Source organism: Mercenaria mercenaria, chromosome 11 (genome assembly GCF_021730395.1).
Source record: "Mercenaria mercenaria strain notata chromosome 11, MADL_Memer_1, whole genome shotgun sequence".
Taxonomy (NCBI): Eukaryota; Metazoa; Mollusca; class Bivalvia; order Venerida; family Veneridae; genus Mercenaria; species Mercenaria mercenaria.
Genome location: NC_069371.1, coordinates 9,048,799 through 9,073,762, shown reverse-complemented (window position 1 = coordinate 9,073,762; position 24,964 = coordinate 9,048,799). Strand labels below are relative to the sequence as shown.

Genomic DNA, 24,964 nt, shown 5'->3' with positions numbered 1-24,964 from the left:
TTTATCTTTTATAACCTATATTTTTCCCTATGACAATACAAACTCAGATAAACAGCTTCAAAGAAAGGACACAAGCATAGCTTATCATTATTATCTATTTCAGCTTGATTGTGATTAAAAATTTTCAGCTTATCTACTTGCTGCAAAACCTACTGCAGAGAATGAGTTGTGATATGAGGGGTGGTTAACACATCATTTATGTGCCTGATCCTTTCTTCTACTTAAGCATTAGCAACAGCCGTAGATACAGGAATTGTCTGATTTTTAACTTTATGAAAGACAGAAACTATGGGAAGATTACTCACAGATTGTAAAGCTTCATCAATCACACTGGAGCCGGTAATTCTTTTATCCATTTTCTTGATTTTAAACGAACCTTCCATTTTTACCTTCACCTAAAATTTCAGAGAAATAGAAAACATGTTTTTGTTATTCTCACCATACCACGTAACTTCAAAAGAAAATTTCAATTGTATAAAAGCTATATCAGTAAGCTGCAGCTTAAACCTTACTATCGTTTAGTCTGTTGGTGCCATGTGATTTTGCCTTTGCAACCAATGCAGACTAAGATCAGCCTGCATGTCCATTTTTCAAAATTTTACATGTAATTGTACAGAGAAAACTAAACCTCCGCCTTTGACTGCTATATTTTTTAACACAACAAAACGATCTGAAGGAACTCGGCAGAGAGTCAACTAAGAAACACTGGTGTGGAATTATTTGGAAATCACACCAATGGCTTCTGAAGAGGTTTTTAACGCCTTTCCTTTTGGTTTTCAACCAGAATTCAGTACAGATGACCTAGATTTGAAGTAATCTGAAAGTGAACCATTCTAACACTACTCTGTTTGGTTTAAATTGGCTTGTTTCACAGCACAACTGACATGCAGTTATAATAATGCAGTCTTGAAGAACAATTATGCAAATTCAGTAAGTCAGTCTCAATACACTTTGACAAATCAGGAAATTTAAACAAAATTTAACAACCACTAATCTTACCACTTGAATGCCTGGGGAATACAATGGTATATTTTTCCATTCCTTCAGCCTCTCTGTAGATTCTTCCATTCCAAAGTAGTAGGCAACCACAAGAGCTCTAAAATATACATTAAACTGGTATCATAAATGTATTTTAATCAGTACATAAGCCATTAAACATTATTAATGTTATGATGCTGATCTGTCGTGAGAAGATACGTACAAATTATTAATACCATATTACCTGCAAATCATTAAAACAATCTATGGGTTTGTACCTACTTCATGAATCGGACACAATGCTAAATAGAATAATTTGCTTCCAGTTTTGAAAGGAAAATCATCATATTTCACTTGTTTCTTTCTAAGGGAATGGTGCATTAGAATATACATGGTGCCATTAAATAAACAAGAGGGCCATGATGGCCCTGTATCGCTCACCACCTGAGTACCATTGCTCAAAATGATATGATCAAGTTTTGACATAGAGCACATAGGCATACACATTAAATATCATCAGGATAAACATTTTGTTGTAACAGTCCCTTTTGACCTAGTCAGGGCCAATTCATAACAAGTTTGAGGTTCCTAGGCTTAAATGCTGCATTTTTTTAACATGACTATTCCTTACCCTGGAAGACTTGAATAACATTTAAAACCAATCTCATTAGTTGCTGCTGAGATATATTCGTTTACATAAAATAAAGAGAGGTAATTTGTCATAAATTCAGTAAAAAGTTATCTACCCTGATTGTCCGAGTCCATCTGATCAATGTTGGGCAGTTAAAACCGCCCCCGGTTTTAACCAGTGGTTTTAACCGGTTAAAACCGCCCCGGTCAATACTCCCTGAATTGGTCAATACTGGTCAATTAGACAATACTGACTGTTCAGATATTTTGCAGAGTTTATGAACAATTTAAATAATGACTGTTAAGCATTTGGGGCTTGATGAAGGTGTTTGCATGCATTATATTTAGTTAAAACAACCAAATCAATACTCCCAAATTAATCAAAGTGGTCAGTTTAATAATAATAATAATAATAATAATAATAAAGACTTTATTTATAGAGGCAACACAGTTAGGTCTAGCCCAATCTTCCCTGAGTTTGTTAGTACTGGTTGATACTGGTCATTAAACTGCTAATTTAACTGAACTTCATTTGTAGAATGTATTTCATAAGCTGTAGCAGTTAAGTGTTTGATTCACAGTGTTAAATCTAATTATTTTTACTGGAATATAATTCAATGAAAATTGTTCTGAACAACTGGACCCTTTCATGGAAGTAGTTTGATTGTGTTTTGATAGCAACTGTCACAATGCCTAATTGACACCCTGTCTTACAATATACAAAAGATTATATATTGCAGGCCTGTCTATCTAGTCACTAATTAGCTGTCATGATCAATAATCCCACAGTATTAATGAGGTGCTTGAACATGGTAACTTTATCTAAAAAAAAAAAGTTATGCAATTAAAGTATTCAAATGACCAGTATTGACCACTATATGTGTTGATCAGGGATACCGTGTAGGACTAAAATTTGAAATGACCAGTACTGTCCATTTCAATGAGTGTATTTTATAGTAATATCTTTTTTTTAAATCACTATAAGAATATAAGAAGATAAATTGAATTAGATAACTGATAAATTAAAGACAGCATTGAATAAACTAGTATTCACCACTGACCAGTCTAAGTATATTGTCCAGAACTGAGCCTGACCAGGACACACTGCCAAGGACCAAAACTGAATCGACCAGCATTGACCACTATACTTTTTAATAAACAAAATTCTATATTATTCAAATTGCTTTATTATTTTTACATTACTCTTACAGTCTGTTCTAATCTGTTAATGTGCATTATGTAAAAGTGTTGAATTAACCAGTACTGACCACCCAAGAGTGACCAAAGTATTGAATCGACTAGTATTGACCAGTATTGACCGGTTTTAACCAGTATTGACCGCTGGCCCGGTCAATACTCATATTGACCGTCTTTTTGCCAACATTGCATCTGATGGCACAAATGACATTTCAAATCAGTATTTTCATTGGTTACTGAGATACACCCATTTTAATTGAAACAAAGGGAGGTAATTTGACAAAAAATTAGTCCATAGCTATCTACCCTGATTGCCTCAGTCCAACTAAAGACAATAATGAAATTTCAAATGAGTTCTATAAATATTTACTGAGATAAATCCATTTTTATTAAAATCAGTGGAGGTAATCATGCATTGGTATATGCATGTAGAAGATACAGAGTACAAGCCTATACAACAATATATTAGTAAAGTATTCATATCGATAAATGTTCAATCAAGAATTATCTAATATGACTATTTCTTACCATGACATAAATAACATTTCAATCCAATCTCATCAGAAGCTGCTTAGGTGTATTCATTTAGATAAAAAATAAAGGGAGGTAATTTGTCATAAATTCAGTCAATATGTATCTTCACTGATTGTCCAAGTCCATATGTTGACATAAATGAAATTTCATATCAGTATCTTCATTATAGTTACGGAGATATACCCATTTTGATTTGAAACTAGAGATGCTTTTGAGAAAAGCGCATGTCGCCCACAACTGCCTAATCATCTAAATAGTAAGTCAGTCTTTATATACTGTTTACTAAGAGCACATGTGCATGCGTTTTTTTGACACTAAAAGGACCTCTATATTACTTATTACTTTTAAAGGTGGTCAATCACATTTAATCAACATTTAATGACATTTTTTACTTTTTGTATATTCTGGTAGAGAATTATTTAAGGAACAAAAAGACCGATTACATAGAGTTAGATTCCTATTTGAAATGTATATTTTATTATTTTTATAAAATTTTGTAATTACTACCCTTTAATATGAAAGTATATAAAAAGCTGGGTATTTCTTTTTATTTCGATACAATGTCTAGTTTTACATTTGCATTTGATAGACATATCAACTATTGAACAATCTGAACCAAAATGCAAGTTTAAAAGCTGTGTGTAGCTTCTGAATTCATTTATTTCCAATCTATCTTGGTTGCGCAACCAAGATAGGCAAAGGGAGGTAATAATAATTTTTCAAACTTGCGTTTCTAATGAATTCCATCTAAATACATAATTTTTAATGCAAATATTTTACAAATATATTACAATATGTCTAATATTTATACATTTCCTTAGGCAAAGTATGTTTATCAAATTTATACTTATGATAAAATAACTCTATCTTGGTTGGGCAACCAGGATAGGAAAATGAAATTTTAAAAATACCTCCAGTGAAAATCTAATTTGTATTAAGTGTTTAGTGAACATAAATGAGTGTAAATGTTTCGAACAAATCTGTTACATGGCCAAAATCTGATTATCCACCTTTAAAAGTAGTATAGGCACCTGTTTAAGGTAAAAAATGAACAAGAAATCTTGAGTTTTTTGGTAATTCAAGGGCCATAATTCCGAGGTGCCTAAGGCCAATTTGGCTAACTATAGAAATTGACCAAGGTCTTATAGTCAAACACATTTTGTTCAAGTTTGGTGAAGCTTGCACTTAGAGCGCACATAAAGTGCCCCAAAAGGACTCCTATACTACTAACGATTAGTAGTATATGGGTCGTTTTAGCTCCCAAGACCTGAGCATATTTCGGTAATTCAAGGGCCATAATTCCGAAATGCCTGGACCGATTTGGCTAGTTATCAAACTTGGCTGAGGTCTCATGGTCAAACACATTTTGTAACAGTTTGGTGAAGATCAGATGAGAAATGTTCGACAAGGTTTGTGACAGACAGACAGACACACAGACAGACTGGAGTAAATCAATATGTCTCCCACACCACTGTGCGGTGGGAGACATAATAAAGGGACTGAGGTAATTTGACATAAAATCAGTCATTAGTTATCTACCCTGATTGTCTCAGTCCAACTTATGACAATAATGAAATTTCAAATAAGTCCTATAAGTACTAATACTGATATAAATCCATTTTGATTACAATCAGGGGAGGTAATCAGCTATAAAATAACTCTGGAACCTACACCTGGATCTGACAGATTCGTCACTAAATCCAAGATTTATTGTTGTTGAAGATATTTTGGAAGTTTGTATCAAATCAAACAACAAATGAAGTCTCTATATGGCTGCAAAAGCCGAAATAGCAAATTTTGGACCTTTAAGGGGCCATAATGCTGGAACCCATGATTGAATCTGGCCAGATCAAAAAAGGAACCAAGACAGGGTTCTAGCCAGGCTATTATCGCCTGTCGCGTGCGACATGCCTTCAGGCTTTGAGTTGTATATTCGACATGCCTTATTTCCCCCGTCATCCCTTAATTGCCATAGCGACATGTCTTAAACGCATTCCAATAAACACCGAGATTAATCCGATAGGGTATTCGAAAGTTTACCACGTGCTCACCCGATAGTTCAGGTAAAGCGATGTCAGTTAAGAAACGCGATAAACCAATGACAGCTTCCTATGTAGAAACTTGTGACGTAAATTTATCGTAGCTCCGCCTTTAAATCCTTTGACAGACGGTATCTTGTGATGTGTACATGAAAGTGTTTTAAGATTTTTTATGTAATCAGAAATAATGACAGATGGTTTTCAACAATTATTGTCCGAATGTTTTTCCCAATCAAGGTAAGACAATGGAAGGTACTAAGTAAAAAATTGTGCAACACGTTAAAATGATTTTGAACAATTCTCGGCGTAATATTAATGTTTTTTTGACATGTATGAATTGTGTTTTCTCGGGTGGAATATCGATGTTTCTGTCGTCACTTTCAAAATAGAACTTGTAGAGAAAAGTTTGAAATATTGTTGATCTATTACTTAATTATTGACGATGCCTGGAAATAAACGTAAATCAGAGAGTGGGACATTGTTAAATATGAACTATTTCAAGCAATAGCCATTTCAAGAAGCTCCGGAAGGAGAACAATGTTAGTGATTCGGTAATAGAGGAGATAGTGCGATGTGAAAAGCGAGACAAATCTGTGAATGACATTCTTCCTGGACCAGGTACACCTGGGAAAACGGTCACAAATTCAGAATCCCACCCAGCCACGCTGGATGGCCAAAGGAAATCAGGCATTGATCCAAAATGGAAACAAGCGTTTCCCTGGATGACAGTCTCAGAGAATGGTAATTTAAATCATTTTTAAGTAATCCCAAAAATACTGAACGGTCTATTGAATGTATCATATCATATGTATCAAGTGATCAGTTAACGTATTCAAAAAAAGTGCAAACTATCAGTTGTTGAACAAATTATAAGAAGACCACATTTTATATTTCAAATCAGATTTCTTAGGGGAAAAAATATTGGACATGCATACTTAGAAATAGGGAGGAAGAGTTGATGACTAACTAGAAATTAAGTTGTCATGTCTTTTACACACAAGGCTACAGTATGTTTTATGTGTTTGTGTCTTTTGTTTTTACATATAAGTTTTTGAAATTCATTAAAAAAAACATTTAGATCTCTTATCATAGCAGTGACGGATCCCTTTGGCTATGTAAATAACAAAATTGTTTTAAATTCTTTACTTCAGGCCAAGGTATGTTGTGTTCAGTATGTGTAAAGCACCAGAGAAGGCCAAAGAAGTGTGTTCCTGGTAGAGCTGTGTGGGTTGACATTCCATGTACCTCAATAAGGCGATCATCTTTAGTATTTCATAAGGACTCAGACTCGCACAAGAAAACATTGGTATTTGACGTTGCGGAAGCAAAAACAGGTGGTGGGATCGAGGCTTGTTTTGTGAGGGAAGAACATGTGAACCGTGAGGCAGTGACAGCATCTATGACACTGCTTTACTTTCCGTGTAAGGAGGAAATAGCCCACACCACCAAACACAAACATTTAGTTGATGTAGCTAAGACATTAGGAGTGGATGTTCTAAATAGTTTGGAGAAGGGGGATAACGCCAAGTACACAAAATTGATAAGTTTACGTTGTCATTCAGCAAATAAATTCCACAGGAATAGAAGACTGGAACTTTAATGTGCATGCTAAAATTGTATTGTTTTATGTAAAATAATAGTGAACATTTTCAGAACTTATATAACTGGATAAGTTTACATTGTCATTCAGCAAATAAACTCTAGAAGAATTTTTTATGACACATTATCTCTATTTGTTCTTGTTGAGCATGTAAATGATGCTTATTAAACATTAAATCACTGTGTTTTTCAACTTGAAATGCACCAGAATGCACCAAAATGAGTTGTAGTAATACAAATTTTTGGGGCCCCCATACCCCCAGGGGGGTAACCCCTGCACCCACCCATTGTTGTCCACGCACTTTTCAAAAATACCCTTCAGCAACATGCCTTCAGAAAATCCTGGCTAGAACCCTGCAAGATCTTGTGGTGATATAAGTTGTGTGCAAGTTTGGTTAAAATAAAATCATAAATGAAGCTGCTATTGTGCAGACAAGGTCAAAATAGCTCATTCTGGCCCTTTCAGGGGCCATAACTCTGGAACCCATGAAGAAATCTGGCCAGTTCAAGAAAGGAACCAAGATCTTATGGTGACACAAGTTTTGTGCAAGTCTGATTAAATTTAAATCATAAATGAAGCTGCTATTGTGCAGACAAGGGCAAAATAGCTAATTCTGGTCCTTTCAGGGGCCATAACTGGCAAGTTCAAGAAAGGAACCGAGATCTTATGGTGATACAAGTTGTGTGCAAGTTTGGTTAAAATCAAATCATAAATGAAACCACTATTGTGCAGACAAGAAATTGTTGACGCATGGATGGACGCACAGACAGACTGACGACGGACGAAGGGTGATCACAAAAGCTCACCTTGTCACTATGTGACAGGTGAGCTTAAAACACCAATGTGATCCTGTGATATTTTTATTAATTTCTACCACTCATTATCATTTAAAATGTGCTAATAAACTTTCTTTGAATTTCTAAATTTCAAAAATTTAAAAAAATAAGAGCTGTCACTATTGATGACAAATACCCCTGAAACAGGCCAAAGAATGCCACAGTTGTATGTGCAAAAAGATCAAATATCATTTTGTGACCTTGACCTTGACCTAAGAGGCCTGGGTCATAAAGGTTAACATTTGTGTCAAATTATTTTCAAATCCCTTGATAAATGGCAGAGTTATGGACCAGACAAGAAACACCTTTGACTTCTAAGTGTGACCTTGACCTTGGAGCTAGGGGTCTGGGTCTTGCGAATGACAATTCATCTTATTATAGGGAACATTTATGCCAAGTAATTTCAAAATCCTTTCATCAATGGTTGAGTTATGGACCGGACAAGAAACAGACCATGTTAACATTTGACCTCTAAGTGTGACCTTGACCTTGGAGCTAGGGGCCTGGGTCTTGCTCATGACACATCGTCTGATCATGAGGAACATTTATGCCAGGTAATTTCAAAATCCCTTAATGAATGGCAGAGTTATGGACTGGACACGAAACATACCCAGTAAAGCTTTAACTTCTAAGCATGACCTTGACCTTGGAGGTAGGGGTCTGGCTCTTGCGCATGTCACGTCATCTCATTATGGTAAACATTTATGCCAAGTTGTTTCAAAATCCCTTCATGGATGGCAGAGTTATGGACCGGACACGAAACAGACCATGTTAACCTTTGACCACTAAGTGACCTTGACCTTGGAGCTAGGGCTCTGGTGAACATTTATGCCAAGTTATTTCAAAATCCCTTTATGAATGGAAGAGTTACAGCCCATACAAGAACTTACCAGACACAAACACGCACGGACAGACAGTGCGATTTTAATATGCCCACCTTCATGGGCATAAAAATCAGATATTAAACAAATTTTGAATGGTAGACTGTACTTGCTTGTGTATAATGCATAGTTTTTGTACCACAGGGACAGCTCCCTCCACCCACCCCATAATTCTGGATGCATCACAGGATTTGAAGATTTTCTAAGTTCAAATGTTCATTTCTATCTTAACCAATCTGGGCAAGGGAAACCACTCTTGCTAGAGGAAAATTTCAAGGCTAAAAGCGAAGACTGCTACTTCAGTCCCTAAAGAAAAGAATCGTCTATTTTTCAAACAAATACCATTTTATTATAAATTGAACTAGAGCTATCACTAAAGGTGATGAATGTACCCCCCCGCATGCACTGACACAGTACATTGCAATTTGACGCACACAAGATTGCATAATTATGTGGACTGTATGTATATATAGACTGTATGTATACAGTATAGTAACAAAAAACAAAGTCCCATAACTATGCAGAATATTTATCTAAAAGAATGTAACATGCACCATGCACAACTAGGGTTGGTACTGATCATTTGTGTGAAGTTTCATTAAATTGTGTCCAAGGGTTTGGTAGATTAGGCACGCACAAAATTGCATATGCAGACTGTATGTACATAGTATGTTAACAAGAAACAAAGTCCCATAACTCTGCAATTTTTGTCGCTGAAAGAACCTAACATGCCCCATGCACAACTACTGTTGTTACTGATCACTTGTGTGAAGTTTCATTAAATTGTGTCAAGAGGATGAGGAGAGATGGTGCGCACAAGATTGTGTCTATGTATATAGTATAGTAACAAAAAAACAAAGTCCCATAACTCTGCAAATTTTTTTTCTGAAAGAACCTAACATGCCCCATGCACAACTACTGTTGTTACTGATCACTTGCAGGGTTCTCGGTAGGATTTTCAAAGTAGGAGTCCAGGACTCCCTTCCTGGAAAAAGTTGGAGTCCAAGTATGAAAAAATGGAGTCCCATATTTTTGCCTGTCGCTAGATAAAGGCATAGCCTTATAAAACCCTACCGTTTGTCAAGGCTGTAGTTTATAAAACTTACTATTGGGCATGGTATTAAATAGATATGGTAGATTAAAGCCAGATTCCTTGCCCATCACTATGCTGAGTATGCTCATTTATGTTACTGTATTTGAAGTAAAAGTAAAAGAACAGTTCAAAACAAAGTATTTTATTCAAGTGAAAGAAAACACTTATTATCATAATCAGTGACATGACAGTTCCATTTATATGACTGTTTTCATGGTAAATGTAAAAGAACAGTTCTAAACAAAGTAGCTTATGCAAGTGAAAGAAAACACTTATTATCATAATCAGTGACATGACAGTTCCATTTATATGACTGTTTTCATGGTAAATGTAAAAGAACAGTTCTAAACAAAGTATCTTATGCAAGTGAAAAAAAAAACACTTATTATCATAATCAATGACATGACAGTTCCATTTATATGACTGTTTTCATGGTAAATGTAAAAGAACAGTTCTAAACAAAGTATCTTATGCAAGTGAAAGAAAATACTCATTATCACAATCAATAACATGACGATTTCATTTAAGTAACAGCATTTATGGTAAAATGACATAACTACATGATCGCAACATGTTTTTAAAGGCCCAGTTCTTGTTGATTTTCACATTTTAGACATATATACACTTTGCACTGACAGTTCCATTTCAAACTTATTTTCTCCTATTTTTCATTTCACAAAACTTGACTACAGCGGGCTTAGGGTCAAACACCTCTATCGCTGGACCCTCTTCAATAACTCTCATTAATTTAGTAACAGTGTCATGCTTCAGCCTGGCACGTCCCTTGGTTTTTACTTTGTTGTGAACACTGAAACCCCGTTCACAGGCAACAGAAGTAATTGGAGAAACCAGTAACACAGTGGCAAGTCGGACAAAGTCTGGAAATACATCTCTGTAGTTTCCTAGAAGGTGGGTACAAGCATCAGACAGGGACATGTTCAGCGATTTCAAAATAATTTTCAACTGGAAGTAGTCAGCTACTGCTCTGTCAGAATCAATAACACCAGATTCACCACCATACAGTTCACAAAGTTCCCTTAATTCTGACTCACCATGACTTTCTAGGTCAGTAACATTCTTTGGTATGCCAGCTGGGCGAAATACAACATTTAGAAGCTGCAGACTTTTCATTGATTGTTTGTCAAACCTGGTTTCTATGTTTTCGATTAACTGTTCCAAGTACTGAGAAGAGGAGTTCTGAAATTGCATCCTCAGCTGCTCTCTGTCGGTCAATTTGGCACCACGATACACACCATCCTGAATACTGCTGTATACCTTCTCTAATTCAGAACCATTCACATTCTTCAACTGTTTAAGTTTCATTATTGTTGACTCAATCATCAAGGTGACTGTCTCCACATCAATTAAGTCTCTCTGAAAAACTCTGGACAGCTTGCATACCACATAAAGAACATCTTTTAGAAAGCCAGATACAAGGACAAAGGTCACATTTTTCAATTTTGTTAACAGGCCTTTTGCGTCAGGATTCCCTTTTGCAGCATCATGTTCAAGAGTATTGTACAAGGCAGGGTAACAATCTAATATGGCGCGAACTGCCCCCTCAAGTGACAACCAACGAAAACTGGCTGGTTCTTTAAGTGTCAGAAACTCAATGTTTTCATCTTCCATAATGTCAGACATGGCGCGTAGTTCATTGTACCTTACTGCGGAGTTGCTGAAATATCTGTAAATCAGTTTAAGTGTATGTTGGTAGTCATTAAGTAAAGGAATATCTCTACAGGCCTGACCAGCTGCAAGGGCTAATTTGTGCGCAACACAGTGAATCTGTATAATTTGTGGAGAATACTCTTTCAGTTTGACACCTACACCATTTTTACGACCTGTCATAACTGAAGCACCATCACTGGCTAAAGTTATCAGTTTGGACATGGGAATTTTCTTTTTCTCAAACAACTTTACTATTTCACAAACAATGATATCGGCCTTGCCATCTGGCACATTTATACAATCAAGGAAGTGGATCACTGATTTGTTAGCACTATCTACACATTTAACATAGACATTTAACTTCTTAAACACTGTAATGTCTGTGCTTTCATCAATAATCAAACCAATGAATTCTGACTGCGCAATATTTTGATCAATCTTCTCTTCCAGTGTGGCATTGATTGCATCTAACAATTCTGTCTTTGAATCTTCACCAGTGTACAGTTTGGTTGGGTCTTGAAGATCAGGACACTTGTTTTTTACCTGAAAATAAAGGATGGCATTTTAAAATACAGTTATGGCCAATGTTAATAAATTGTTTGACAGCTATAAAATATAGCATGTTACCAGAAACTAAACTTTTTTTAAGGCCTTATCACATCGGTCTTAGAGGTCCTATTGCAAGATAGCAAGAAACAACTAAATAATTTTTGCCAAAAGTAGACAAATTACATTTCCATATAAAGCGTCTCATGAACAACACATTTTATTTTGACTGTCACATCTTCAAGGTAACAAAATCGCAATTCATTTGATAATGTGTATGTTGTAAAAACATTGCAGTCTGATCAAGATCTGCACTGATTGCCATTCAGTCAAACACGTTACTATTTGTTTTAATATCGTGATGGTCTAACAACGAGAAAAGAAAACAGTTAAAGTAACAAACCTGAAGCTTCAGAACTTTGTTGTACTGGTTCAGTGGCTGGCCTTCTTTGGCTATGTAGTACATTGTATTCACCTGGGCTTCTTTGGAAGCATCACACTCAAGTTCATTTTCACGTACGGCAATTGTCTCAACAACCTGCTTTACCGTGGTGTTCTTTTTCTTTGCCTGGTGAGCCTCAGCAGCGAGAAGATGATCTTTGGTATTTTCATGCCTACTGAATGTTGAACTTTGCAAATTAGGTGAACCGTTTGTTGCCATTGAATTTGTCCTTTTTGACAGTTTACACCAAGAACACACAGCTTTAACATTGTCATTTTCATTCACTTTTTCAATCCACGGAAATGTCCTGAACCATGAATCATTCCATACAGTCCTAATCCTTGTGTGAAGTTTCATTAAATTGTGTCAAGGGGATGAGGAGAGATGGTGCGCAAAAGATTGTGTCTATGTATATAGTATAGTAACAAAAAAACAAAGTCCAAACTCTGCAATTTTTTTCTAAAAGACCTAATGCCCATTGCACAACAGTGGTACTGATCCTTGTGTGAAGTTTCATTAAATTGTGTCAAGGGGATGAGGAGAGATGGTGCGCAAAAGATTGTGTCTATGTATATAGTATAGTAACAAAAAAACAAAGTCCCATAACTCTGCAATTTTTTTTTCTAAAAGAACCTAACATGCCCCATGCACAACTACTGTTGGTACTGATCACTTGTGTGAAGTTTCATTAAATTGTGTCAAGTGATGAGGAGAGATGGTGTGCACAAGATTGTGTCTATGTATATAATATAGTAACAAAAAAACAAAGTCCCATAACTCTGCAAAAAAGTTTTCGAAAAGAACCTAACATGCCCCATGCACAACTACTGTTGGTACTGATCACTTGTGTGAAGTTTCATTAAATTCTGTCAAGGGGATAAGGAGAGATGGTGCACACAAGATTGCGTCTACGGACAGACGGCCAGACGGACAGACAGACAGACAGACAACCTGAAACCAGTATACCCCCCCTTACAACTTTGTTGCCGGGGGGTACAATAACTGAGATAGAGTGAAATTCTAAGTAAAAAGGAGGGGGGAGGGGCGGTAATTCATGAAATATTGGTGTGAGAGTTATGGCCCTTGTGCAATATGATGTGGGTGATGATGAGGAATAACTATTTTAAGTCTGAAACAAATCCATCAAGTAATTACAGAGATAAAGAGAAAGTGCATCAAAACTTTAACCAAGGTGCAGACACGGAAGGACGCTGACGCAGGGAGTAGGACAGCTCTTCATACTTCGTATAGTCGGGCTAAAAATCGTAATTGTAATGATACTAGTTACAGAGCAAGTATTATTTTTAACTGATCAAACTGTCAACAACAAACCGGACACAAGCTGACACAGCAGACTTTGATGTATAACAGATCGGAACAGAATACTGTCACATCTTTCGTTATCTGTTTCAGTTTAGAAGCTCATGTCAACATAAAATGTCTATTTTCAACATACAATTAACAAGAGCTGTCGGTAAGACAGCCAAGCTCGACTATTCGAAATACTGTCACAGAAGCTGGAAATAATTACCCAAAATGTTAAATATCAAAAAAGTTTTAAGTTCGAAACGGGACATAATTTGACCAAAATGCATATCAGAGTTATGGGACTTGATGCTATCAACTAGTTTTATTACCCTGAAGAAACATGTTAAGTTTCAATTCCATATCTGCATTAGTTTTGGAGATAGTAACTTGCATGTAAAACTTTAACCAGAATTTTCTAAGTCCAAAAGGGGGCATAATTTGCTCAAAATACATGTTAAGAGTTAAGGAACTTGACCCAGTGAGGTTGGTAACTGACCTAGAAAAAGAATAAATATGTTTCAAAGCTATATGCCTTTTGGTAATAGCTGTATGTACTTGCACGCAAAACTTTAACCAGGATTTTCTAAGTCCAAAAGGGGGCATAATTTGCCCTAAATACATGTCAGAGTTATGGGACTTGATTCTATCAACTATTTTTATAACCCCCAAGACACATGTGAAGTTTCAATTTAATATCTGCATTGGTTTTGGAGATAGTAACTTGCATGTAAAACTTTAACCAGGATTTTCTAAGTCCAAAAGGGGGCATAATTTGCCCAAAATACATGTCAGAGTTATGGGACTTGACCCAGTGTGGTAGGTAATTGATCTAGAAAAAGAAAAAATATGTTTCAAATATATATGCCTTTTAGTAATAGCTGTATGTACTTGCACGCAAAACTTTAACCAGAATTTTCTAAGTCAAAAAGGGGGCATAATTTGGCCAAAATACATGTCAGAGTTATGGGACTTGACCTAGTGAGGTAGGTAATTGATATAGAAAAAGAAAAAATAAGTTTCAAATCTATATGCCTTTTAGTAATAGCTGTATGTACTTACACGCAAAACTTAAACCAAAATTTTCTAAGTCCAAAAGGGGGCATAATTTGGCCAAAATGAAGGTCAGAGTTATGGGACTTGGTGCTATCAACTAGTTTTATAACCCCGAAGACACATGTGAAGTTTCAATTCAATATCTGCATTAGTTATGGAGATAGTAACTTGCATGTAAAACTTTAACCAGAATTTTCCAAGTCCAAAAGGGGGCATAATTTGCTCAAAATACATGTTAGAGTTATGGAACTTGACCCAGTGAGGTTGGTAATTGACCTAGAAAAAGAATAAATAAGTTTCAAAGCTATATGCCTTTAAATGATAGCTGTATGTACTTGCATGCAAAAACTTAACCAAGGTGTGACGCCGACACCGACGCCAGGGTGAGTAGAATAGCTAGACTATTCTTCGAATAGTCGAGCTAAAAATGAACTAAACTCTTAAGAAATCTGTTTCAGGTAGTGTAACTAGCTGATTGCTAGTGGCACAAAGTGCTATTTAAACTGCAACAGTAAACCTTCCTGTACTCTCGCTTGCGGTGGTTATAATCTGATCAGTGGATCTTTATATTTCTACATGACCTTTCCTTTTTGATTGGCCAAAAATTCATTTTCCCCAAAAAATTTAGACTAGAATCAAGGGTGCACCTCATACAGGGTGCCACTGTGGGGAATCACATGATCAAAATAATCTCTAAACCAAAGTTATATTTTGAAGAATATGAATAAATTTCCTTTCATGATAAGATATGAAATTTAAACATAGCTTATCATATGACTAATGAAAATTGTTAAATTATCATGTAGTTGATAATAATGATAGATATCCTGTAATTACAAACACTAAGGAAATTAAGAAGTATCAGTTTCTTAAAGTGTTCCAGATAATCAGAAGGTGATTGTGATTGAAATCTATGTAGTTTTAGGATACATAAAATTATATGTTGCCATATGATAGGCTATATTTTAGATTTACAGCAAAAGATGTGCAGTTTTATCCCATATTATTTTGGTTTAGAGATTATTTTGATCATGTGATTCCCCGCAGTGGGGTGCCCATTATACATCGGTGTTGATGGCAGAATCTCTCTGGCAAACAATGGTTTACTTTTTTGTATGGTACCATGTCTACTCTTATGGGACTTTAGAAGGAAATAAGTAAAAATGGCGATTTTGCAAATTACTATATTTAGTATTAGGTTTCCCTTTCAGGAAGTAGGGAAAATCCCACAGACTATTTCATGACCAGGAAGTGAAGAAATACCTGAAGGCTTTACTTAGTCAGCTCAATATTCACAGGTTTTATTTACATATACCTTTGTAAGCCAATACTTTAAGGTTAAGCATAAAAACACTGCATATAATCATAAGCATGTTTTAGGTCTGAAAGATCTTATCAACTTGCTAGCTTGATCATAATATGACTGAATTTCTATGTATAGTAAACCCTAAATTAGTAAAAAAAAAAATGGCAGTTCAATATATCCCCAATTCCTGTATCTTCGTGCCTTCCTATATCTTCGTGCCTCTGTCATTTACACGTGCTGCTAGTTCATGCAAAAGCTATGACGTCACTAAATTGTGTTAACATAATAAGCACATGGTATTTCGTAAACAAAGAAGGCAAAATGCATAAAAAACATGTAGTTTGCCTTTAATCCACATTAATTAAATATCTATCATTAAAAATGTGTAGCTGCTTACAAAGAAACCACGTACAATGCAATTATTTTTAAAAAATCCAAATTTTCATTTCCAAAACTTATGACAGTTTCATTCCAAGGTCATTGCCAATTCTCCTAACCTAATTTCATCGAAGGAGAAAATTTCCATGCTTGAATGACATAAGCGACCCAAATAACACAAGTGGCACGATGATATAGGAAAATGGCAGGCATGACTTAGGTTACGCACGTGGAAACATCTTGAGATTTCACAATGACTGTTTAGGATATCCAAACAAAAAAGTTTGCATGATAAAGATAAAAGGTTTATCTTCAATATCATATATACATTTTTGAATGTATTTTGCCTGATTTTGGGATTTAAATGGGGGGATAAGTAGGGGGCACGAAGATACAGGAAAAGGGCATAAATCTTAAAGCAGAAGGAAGCTCAAAACTTGCATGGTTCAAACCATTGGCACCATGGGTTGTTTTTCTAGGAAGCGGATTCAAGAATTATTTTAAACAAGAGCTGCCTGTAAGACTGCCAATGTTCGATTATTCAAATTGTTGTCCCAGAAGCAGGGATATTACTGTAAATGTTAAAATATCTAATATAGCATAGACTTTCAATCCAGTATCTGCATTAGTTTTGGAGAAACCAGAAGTCTTTTAAGTTCAAAAGGGGAAATAATTTTGCAAAATACATGTCAGAATGCTATGACCTAGTTTCATAAACCAGAAGAAACATTTGATGTTTCAATTCGATATTTGCATTAGTTTTTGAGATGGTAACTTTCATGCAAAACTTTAACCAGGATATCTAAGTCCCGAAGGGGGCATAACTTGACAAAAATACATGTTAGAGTTATGGGACTTGATCCTGTGAGGTTGGTTTATACCTAGAAAAAGAAAAAATAAGTTTCAAAGCTATATGCCTTTAAATAATAGCTATATATACTTAAGTGCAAAACATAAACCAAGCTGTGACACCGATGCCAGGGTGAGAACAGAGCTAACAAGAGCTGTCGGATGACAGCGCGCTTGACTATTCGAAGAACTGATTGAAGAATGGGGTCAAAATATTACCACTGATATTCAAACAAAAGAAAAAACAAGATTAGACAAACAATGTTCCTGTATTTGTGGATTTCAAAAAGTCTTGCACTAAATGGCAATGTGTGAACCAATTTCAAAGTCCAAAAAGGGCCATAATTCAGCCAAAATAGTTGTCAGAGTTATGTACTCTTGCCTACAGATTGAAATCATGATGATAAACAAGTGTTCAAAGTTTAAAAGCAATATGTCAAATAGTTTTGACAAAACGTGGACTTGTATTAAAACAGAAATTTCCAAGTCCAAAAAGGGCCATAATTCAGCCAAAATAGATGAGTTATGTAGTCTTTCCTACAGATAGAGACTATTATACTGAACAAGTGACAAAAGTTTCAAAGCCATATGTCAAACACTTTACACAAAGTATTAACTGGTACGAAAAACTTAACCCAGATTTCTAAGTCAAAAGGGGCCATAATTCAGCCAAAATCCTTGATGGAGTTATGTACTCTTGCCTATAACTGGACATGGTGATGGTAAACAGGTGCTGAAAGTTTCAAAGCTTTATATCAAAAGACTTTGTCAAAATATAAACTGGTACGAAAAACTTAACCAAGATTTCTAAGTCAAAAAAGGCCATAATTCAGCCAAAATCCTTGATGGAGTTATGTGCTCTTGCCTATGACTGGTCATGGTGATGGTAAACAAGTGTTGAAAGTTTCAAAGCTTTACCTCAAAAGACTTTGTCAAAACGTGGACTGGTACGAAAAACTTACCAAGGTGTGATGCCGTCCGCCGACGTGAGTAGGATAGCTCTACTTATTCTTCGAATAGTCGTGCTAAAAATGCATTCTTTGCAGTCTAGCAGACAGCTGAAACAATTACGTATAGACTAAGACAAATAATCTATACTTACCCTACAACTGTAAGTATCACGTAAAAGACAAAGGAGATGCCATATATACCAAATGTTGCCAGAAACAATACCACAGCTAAACCTATCCAGCCTCTCCTACCCATCATCTACAAAAACACAAGTTGAAAAATATAAAACTAAATAACTGAAAGACAAAATCTTTTCAGATTAGAATAAACAAACATATTTTATATACATCTTAATAAACCATGCAAGAAATGAACTATCACGTCAAATTGTTAGCCCAATGACCAATTTCAAAATAATGCTGTTAAACGGGAACCACGCTTCCGGATCAAAAACACAATAACAACGTGGGGAAAAAATAACAAGAGGACCATGATGGTCCTGAATCGCTCACCTATCCCCACATGACCCAGTGTTGAACCGAGTATGACGTCGTTATTTCTATTATTTGACATAGTGACCTAGTTTTTGAGCACATGTGACCTAGATATCATCCAGATAAAAAATTCTGACCAATTTTCATGAAGATCCATTGAAAAATATGACCTCTAGAGAGGTCACAAGGTTTTTCTATTATTTGACCTAATGACCTAGTTTTTGAAGGCACGTGACCCACTTTTAAACTTGACCTTGATATCATCAAGGTGAACATTCTCACCAATTTTCATGAAGATCTCATGAAAAATATGGCCTCTAGAGAGGTCACAAGGTTTTTCTATTTTTCGACCTACTGACCTAATTTTTGACCGCACATGACCCAGTTACGAACTTGACCTAGATATCATCAAGCTGAACATTCTCATTAATTTTCATGAAGATCCATTGAGAAATATGGCCTCTAGAGACATCACAAGGTTTTTCTATTTTTAGACCTACTGACCTAGTTTTTGACCGCACTTGACCCAGTTTCGAACTTGACCTAGATATCATCAAGGTGAACATTCTGACCAATTTTCATGAAGATCTCTTGAAAAATATGGCCTCTAAAGAGGTCACAAGGTTTTTCTATTTTTAGATCTACTGACCTAGTAATTGACCGCACGTGACCCAGTTTCGAACCTAACCTAGATATCATTAAAGTGAACATTCTGACCAATTTTCATAAAGATCCCATGAAAAATTTGGCCTCTAGAAAGGTCACAAATTTTTTTCTATTTTCAGACCTACTGACCTAGTTTTTGACCGCACTTGACCCAGTTTCAAACTTGATCTAGATATCGTCAAGGTGAAATTCTGACCAATTTTTATGAAGATCCATTGAGAAATATGGCCTCTAGAGAGGTCACAAGGTTTTTCTATTTTTAGACCTACTGACCTAGTTTTTGACCCTACGTGACCCAGTTTCGAACTTGACCTAGATATCATCAAGGTGAACATTCTGACCAATATTCATCATGGTGGGGAAACCAAGAATGCAACGTCATCAAAACCCAGCGCAAATGAGCTGGCCACACACAAATTTACGTCGATTCAGGTAAGAAAAGTCTGGTAACTTTTTTATTACTGCAGCTTTCGACTCGAGATAAAGATCACCGTACCCGGCCTGGAGTATACTATTCTGCGGTAGTGTTCCATGTTGTACGTATAGCTTGCTTTTTGCTCGAAAACGCGAACAGTTGGCAAAGAGGGTATGAGCTGTACCACACTTATGTCTAAGAAAGTGAGTTTTGATCGTATTTTCGTAAATTGAGGACAGATTTGACGCTCATTTAATATCAGTGACGAGCATAATAGTCAACCACTGTTTTATTTTGCTATTTACAAGGATATCTGACGATATTTTATTCAAAACAAACAACATTATTAAAATGAGAACATCCACACTGACGACTTTGTTGGAGAACATCCACACTCTTAATTACCATTATTGCAGTTATGCTTCCTAAAAGCTATGTCTTAGGCAGTCAAGCTACGTTGTTCAACTACCAGTGTCGTCTATACATACAATCAGCAGTTCTAACCATTTACCTCGAGTCTAGACCAGTTAAAATAGATCTGCCTAATCATATGGCAATGGCTGAGCACATGTTAGGCTAACATTAATCTCTGTGTACAGTGTGGCATAAGGACACGGTGTTCAGATTGGCTGCATCTTAGGAAAAAAAATATTTTAAGATAACAAGACAAATTTGCATAAAAGTCCTGCAAACAAAGTTTCAAAGCAAATAGAGGATTGGAATAGTTATTGTATTGTTATTTTGTTTATAACTATGTCCACCCCAAAGTGCATAAAACACGGATAGTTAGTACTTTAACTAAATATTATAACCAAGATATTTTAAATCTTATTTCAGCAAATGGAAGTCTCTTTCAAATATCAAATACAATCCAACCTTATACACAAAAAGGGCATTATCACTTAAGGTGTTATGCACATTTGATAAACTGGCAGAAAGGCATACAATGTATTATCATTGCGTAGACTAAAGCCTGGGTTCTGCATACGGAACCGAAATTCATTTATTGAATGGCAATCCCATGACAACAATATTATATTTCTAAAGATAAAACGTGATATTAAAATTGTTCGAACATTAAATAGTTCTAAATAGTGTCTTTAAATCAGCTTGAAATGCGCTGATCTCTCAAAATAAAGGCAACGTCTATAGCCTAGTGGTAGAGCGTCCGCTTCGAGCGCGCAAGGTCGTGGGTTCGATCCCCGGCCGCGTCATACCAAAGACGTGAAAAATGGTATCACTAGCTTCCTTACTTGGCGCTCAGCATTAAAAGGGAAACTGGCCTCTTCTCTCATACCCTCGTGGAGACTGATCCTATCAGGAATGAGGGGTCGAGAGTGAATAATATAAGTTGTAGAACTTCCTTCACAATCGACCTAAAATGAATTCTGTATAAACTAAAATAAAGGCACACGTAAGACCGTAGCTTATATTGTCGACTGAGAAGATTCATTAAAAGCTTCATTGGGGACAATTTACTTTTGAAAAGATGATTTCCTATAGGCACATATTACAAAAAGTTACTTAAGGTCAAAACATTTTGTTAAGCAGAAAAAATCACATGACACTATCAATATACATTTGCCAAAAGTTGCAAGTTTATTCTATAATTAGGAAAAAAATCGGAGTTTAATCGAATTTTAAATCAGTGAAGAAAAACAAATGGATCAGAACTTGTAGAACTACCTTAGGCAACATGCGGGAAAGATTTTCATGTGACGCCTTCAACTTTCGTCAGTATTTATACACCTTTCCACACTCCTCACATCCTTGGTTTTCTCTCTCCGCTGTGACTGTCTTAAGTGATCCCGCAGAGCAGGTTTTCTGGCTGAAGCTTAGCCCCTAATATCGCACTTCAATCAAAATTTAATGCTGATTTATTAAAATAAATTTCCCATAATTTGAAATGTACTGCAATGCTATTGGACAAAAAATAATTTCAAACATTAAATACTGTTACAACTGTATTAATAAATTTACTAGTTGCGGGCACCTTTTGATATTAGCAGATCTTAATAATTTCAAACTATTTTATAGAGCTTGAGCCGTATTATTCATTAATAGTAGTTCAGCCAGGAAAATTGTAAGGGTGTTTAAGTGTAGGTTTGTGGTTTGGCAAAAGAAATTTACATATACTTTGTTATCTCGCATATGTAATTGGTGCCAAAATTATTTAAATGAAATGAGAAGATTTATTTTTCTAATTATTGGCTACCTGTTTAGTATTTAAAATTATTTTGTGAACAAATTTAAGCTCCGCATACAGTATGTGACTTACCGGGTTAATAAACGACTAGAAGTAAATGTTGATTTACCAAAATTAATTTCCCAACGACATTTGTTGTTGAACAACGTAGCTTGACTGCCTAAGACATAGCTTTTATGAAGCATAACTGCAATAATTGTAATTAGAGTGTGGATGTTCTCCAACAAAGTCGTCAGTGTGGATGTTCTCATTTTAATAATGTTGTTTGTTTTGAATAAAATATCGTCAGATATCCTTGAAAATAGCAGAATAAAACAATAATTGACTATAATGCTCGTCACTGATATTAAATGAGCGTCAAATCTGTCCTCAATTTACGAAAATACGATCAAAACTCACTTTCTTAGACAAAAGTGTGGTACAGCTCATACCCTCTTTGCCAACTGTTCGCGTTTTCGAGCAATAACCAAGCTAAACGTACAACATGGAACACTACCGCAGAATAGTATACTCCAGGCCGGGTACAGTGCTCTTTATCTCGAGTCGAAAACTGCGGTAATAAAAAAGTTACAAGACTTTTCTTACCTGAATCGACGTAAATTTGTGTGTGGTCATCTCATTTGCGCTGGGTTTTGATGACGTTGCATTCTTGGTTTCCCCACCGTGTTCATGAAGATCTCTTGAAAAATATGGCCTCTAGAGAGGTTACAAGGTTTTTCTATTTTTAGATCTACTGACCTAGTTTTTGACCCCACGTGACCCAGTTTCGAACTTGACCTAGATATCATCAAGATGAACATTCTGACCAATTTTCATGAAGATCCATTGAGAAATATGGCCTCTAGAGAGGTCACAAGGTTTTTCTATTTTTAGACCTACAGACCTAGTTTTTGACCCCACGTGACCCAGTTTCGAAATTGATCTAGATATCATCAAGGTGAACATTCTGACCAATTTTCATTAAGATCTCTTGAAAAATATGGCCTCTAGAGAGGTCACAAGGTTTTTCTATTTTTAGATCTACTGACCTAGTTTTTGACTCCACGTGACCCAGTTTCGAACTTGACCTAGATATCATCAAGATGAACATTCTGACCAATTTTCATGAAGATCCATTGAGAAATATGGCCTCTAGAGAGGTCAAAAGGTTTTTCTATTTTTAGATCTACTGACCTAGTTTTTGACCCCACGTGATCCAGTTTCGAACTTGACCTAGATATCATCAAGGTGAACATTCTGACCAATTTTCATGAAGATCTCATGAAAAATATGGCCTCTAGAGAGGTCACAAAGTTTTTCTATTTTTAGATCTACTGACCTAGTTTTTGACCGCACGTGACCCAGTTTCGAACTTGACCTAGATATCATCAAGATGAACATTCTGACCAATTTTCATAAAGATCCCATGAAAAATGTGACCTCTAGAGTGGTCACAAGCAAAAGTTTACGCACGGACGGACGCACAGACGACAGACGCCACGCGATCAAAAAAGCTCACCTTGTCACTTTGTGACAGGTGAGCTAAAAATATATGTGGAGCCATAATGTTTCGCACTGGAGATTTTTTGGAGCCACTTTAGTCAAAGTTTGAGCCAGTGGCTGCAAATGCGATAGGCAGCGGTCGCCCTGAGTTTATAATGTATCATATACGGTATTATTTAAAAGAATAAATGAAGTTTTATGCAACTCTTTTAAAAATTTAAGTACGGTAGATCAAACATTGGTAAATAAGACATCTAACTGTTATTATGATTGTATGTTCCTTATTGTTACTCAATGTTTTCTTATTCATATTGTAAGTTCTGTTAATAACTTGTTAGTCTTTATTTCATTTTTTTTTTACACAAAAATGAATTTGTTTAATGTTTTATAAAGCTTCTTGATGGAAAGTAATTAATATGAAGTTAACCGTTCACAAAGACACAACAATCTAAGAGACTGCGAATATTTACTTGACTCTCAGGTTTAAAGCAGCACACCTCCAGATCTGGCTAAAAAATAATCTTCCTTTCAAATTGAAGTTTGGTCATATTATGAACATTAGAATATGAATTTTTGTTTCTAACATATTTCAAAAGTTCCAAATCAAGAAAAAAAGATGACCAAGTCAGGAATCGAACCCTGGACCGCCGCGGCAATAAAGACATTTTCCCGTTGTTGTAACCAATAGCAATATAGCTGAAGTAGTGAATAATGACTTCAAAATATAGATATTTATAATGGCGACAGTTTACCTGGAGTAAAAGCGTGACAAACGCTTTTCGATTTTCATTGCAAAAAGTAGTAAAAACAGCAAATTCTCATGTGTTTCCATAACATAAAGTTTGTCAGTAATTAAGTTTTAAAGCCTTCTTAAGATATATAGTATTTATTTCAAGATATTAAAAATTTTTTTAAAAATTTGTTGTCGAACGATCTGGAGGCATGCTGCTCTAACTCTTGGATATCCAAGTATTCGGATACTCGCTAAGCCCAAATCTTGAAAGTAACATTTTTAATATACTGTATGAATAATTTCTTGAGAACTTTAACTTCTGAATAGTGAATTTCATCGTAACAATGCTTTCACAAAATTTTCACTTTTTAAGTAGTAAATAGTTTTGTTGTATTTTTTTTACTGTAATACTAGAAAACTGAAGGTTTTCTGATTATTTATGTGTATAATGTCACCGTAAATTTAAATATACTGTTCAAATTGTGAATATTTTCAATTTAAGCACTGTTGTGTTGTTATTTTTTACCTACACTGCCTTTCTACTTGGAAAATTACAATTTCTTTGCACATTAACAACTAGCCTAAACAAATTTGCACCAGATCTGCAATATATGACCTTTTAGTGCAGATTTACCCTAAAACCCAACTCACTCACTAAACAAATTTGCAAATTCTGAAC

The 24,964-nt window shown here is 35.5% G+C and overlaps 2 protein-coding genes across 3 annotated transcripts in view; one reads left to right on the top strand and one right to left on the bottom strand.

The window, feature by feature from the left end:
* The window catches only part of LOC123531342 (sorting nexin-13-like), a 128,504-nt gene that overhangs the window by 91,881 nt on the left and 11,659 nt on the right, over positions 1-24,964 (bottom strand). For both annotated transcript variants that reach the window (XM_045312201.2, XM_045312200.2), the window contains exons 3-5: positions 18,441-18,547; positions 1,000-1,096; positions 306-395 (exon numbers count right to left, since the gene is read on the bottom strand). In XM_045312201.2, coding sequence (XP_045168136.1) covers positions 306-395; positions 1,000-1,096; positions 18,441-18,547 — 294 coding nt within the window. The remainder of the gene's footprint in view (positions 1-305; positions 396-999; positions 1,097-18,440; positions 18,548-24,964) is intronic.
* LOC123531344 (uncharacterized) lies at positions 5,664-6,978 on the top strand. Its single transcript, XM_045312203.2, has 2 exons — positions 5,664-6,119; positions 6,530-6,978. Exons 1-2 carry the CDS (start codon positions 6,101-6,103, stop codon positions 6,976-6,978), a joined length of 468 nt encoding a protein of 155 aa, XP_045168138.1. The 5' UTR covers positions 5,664-6,100.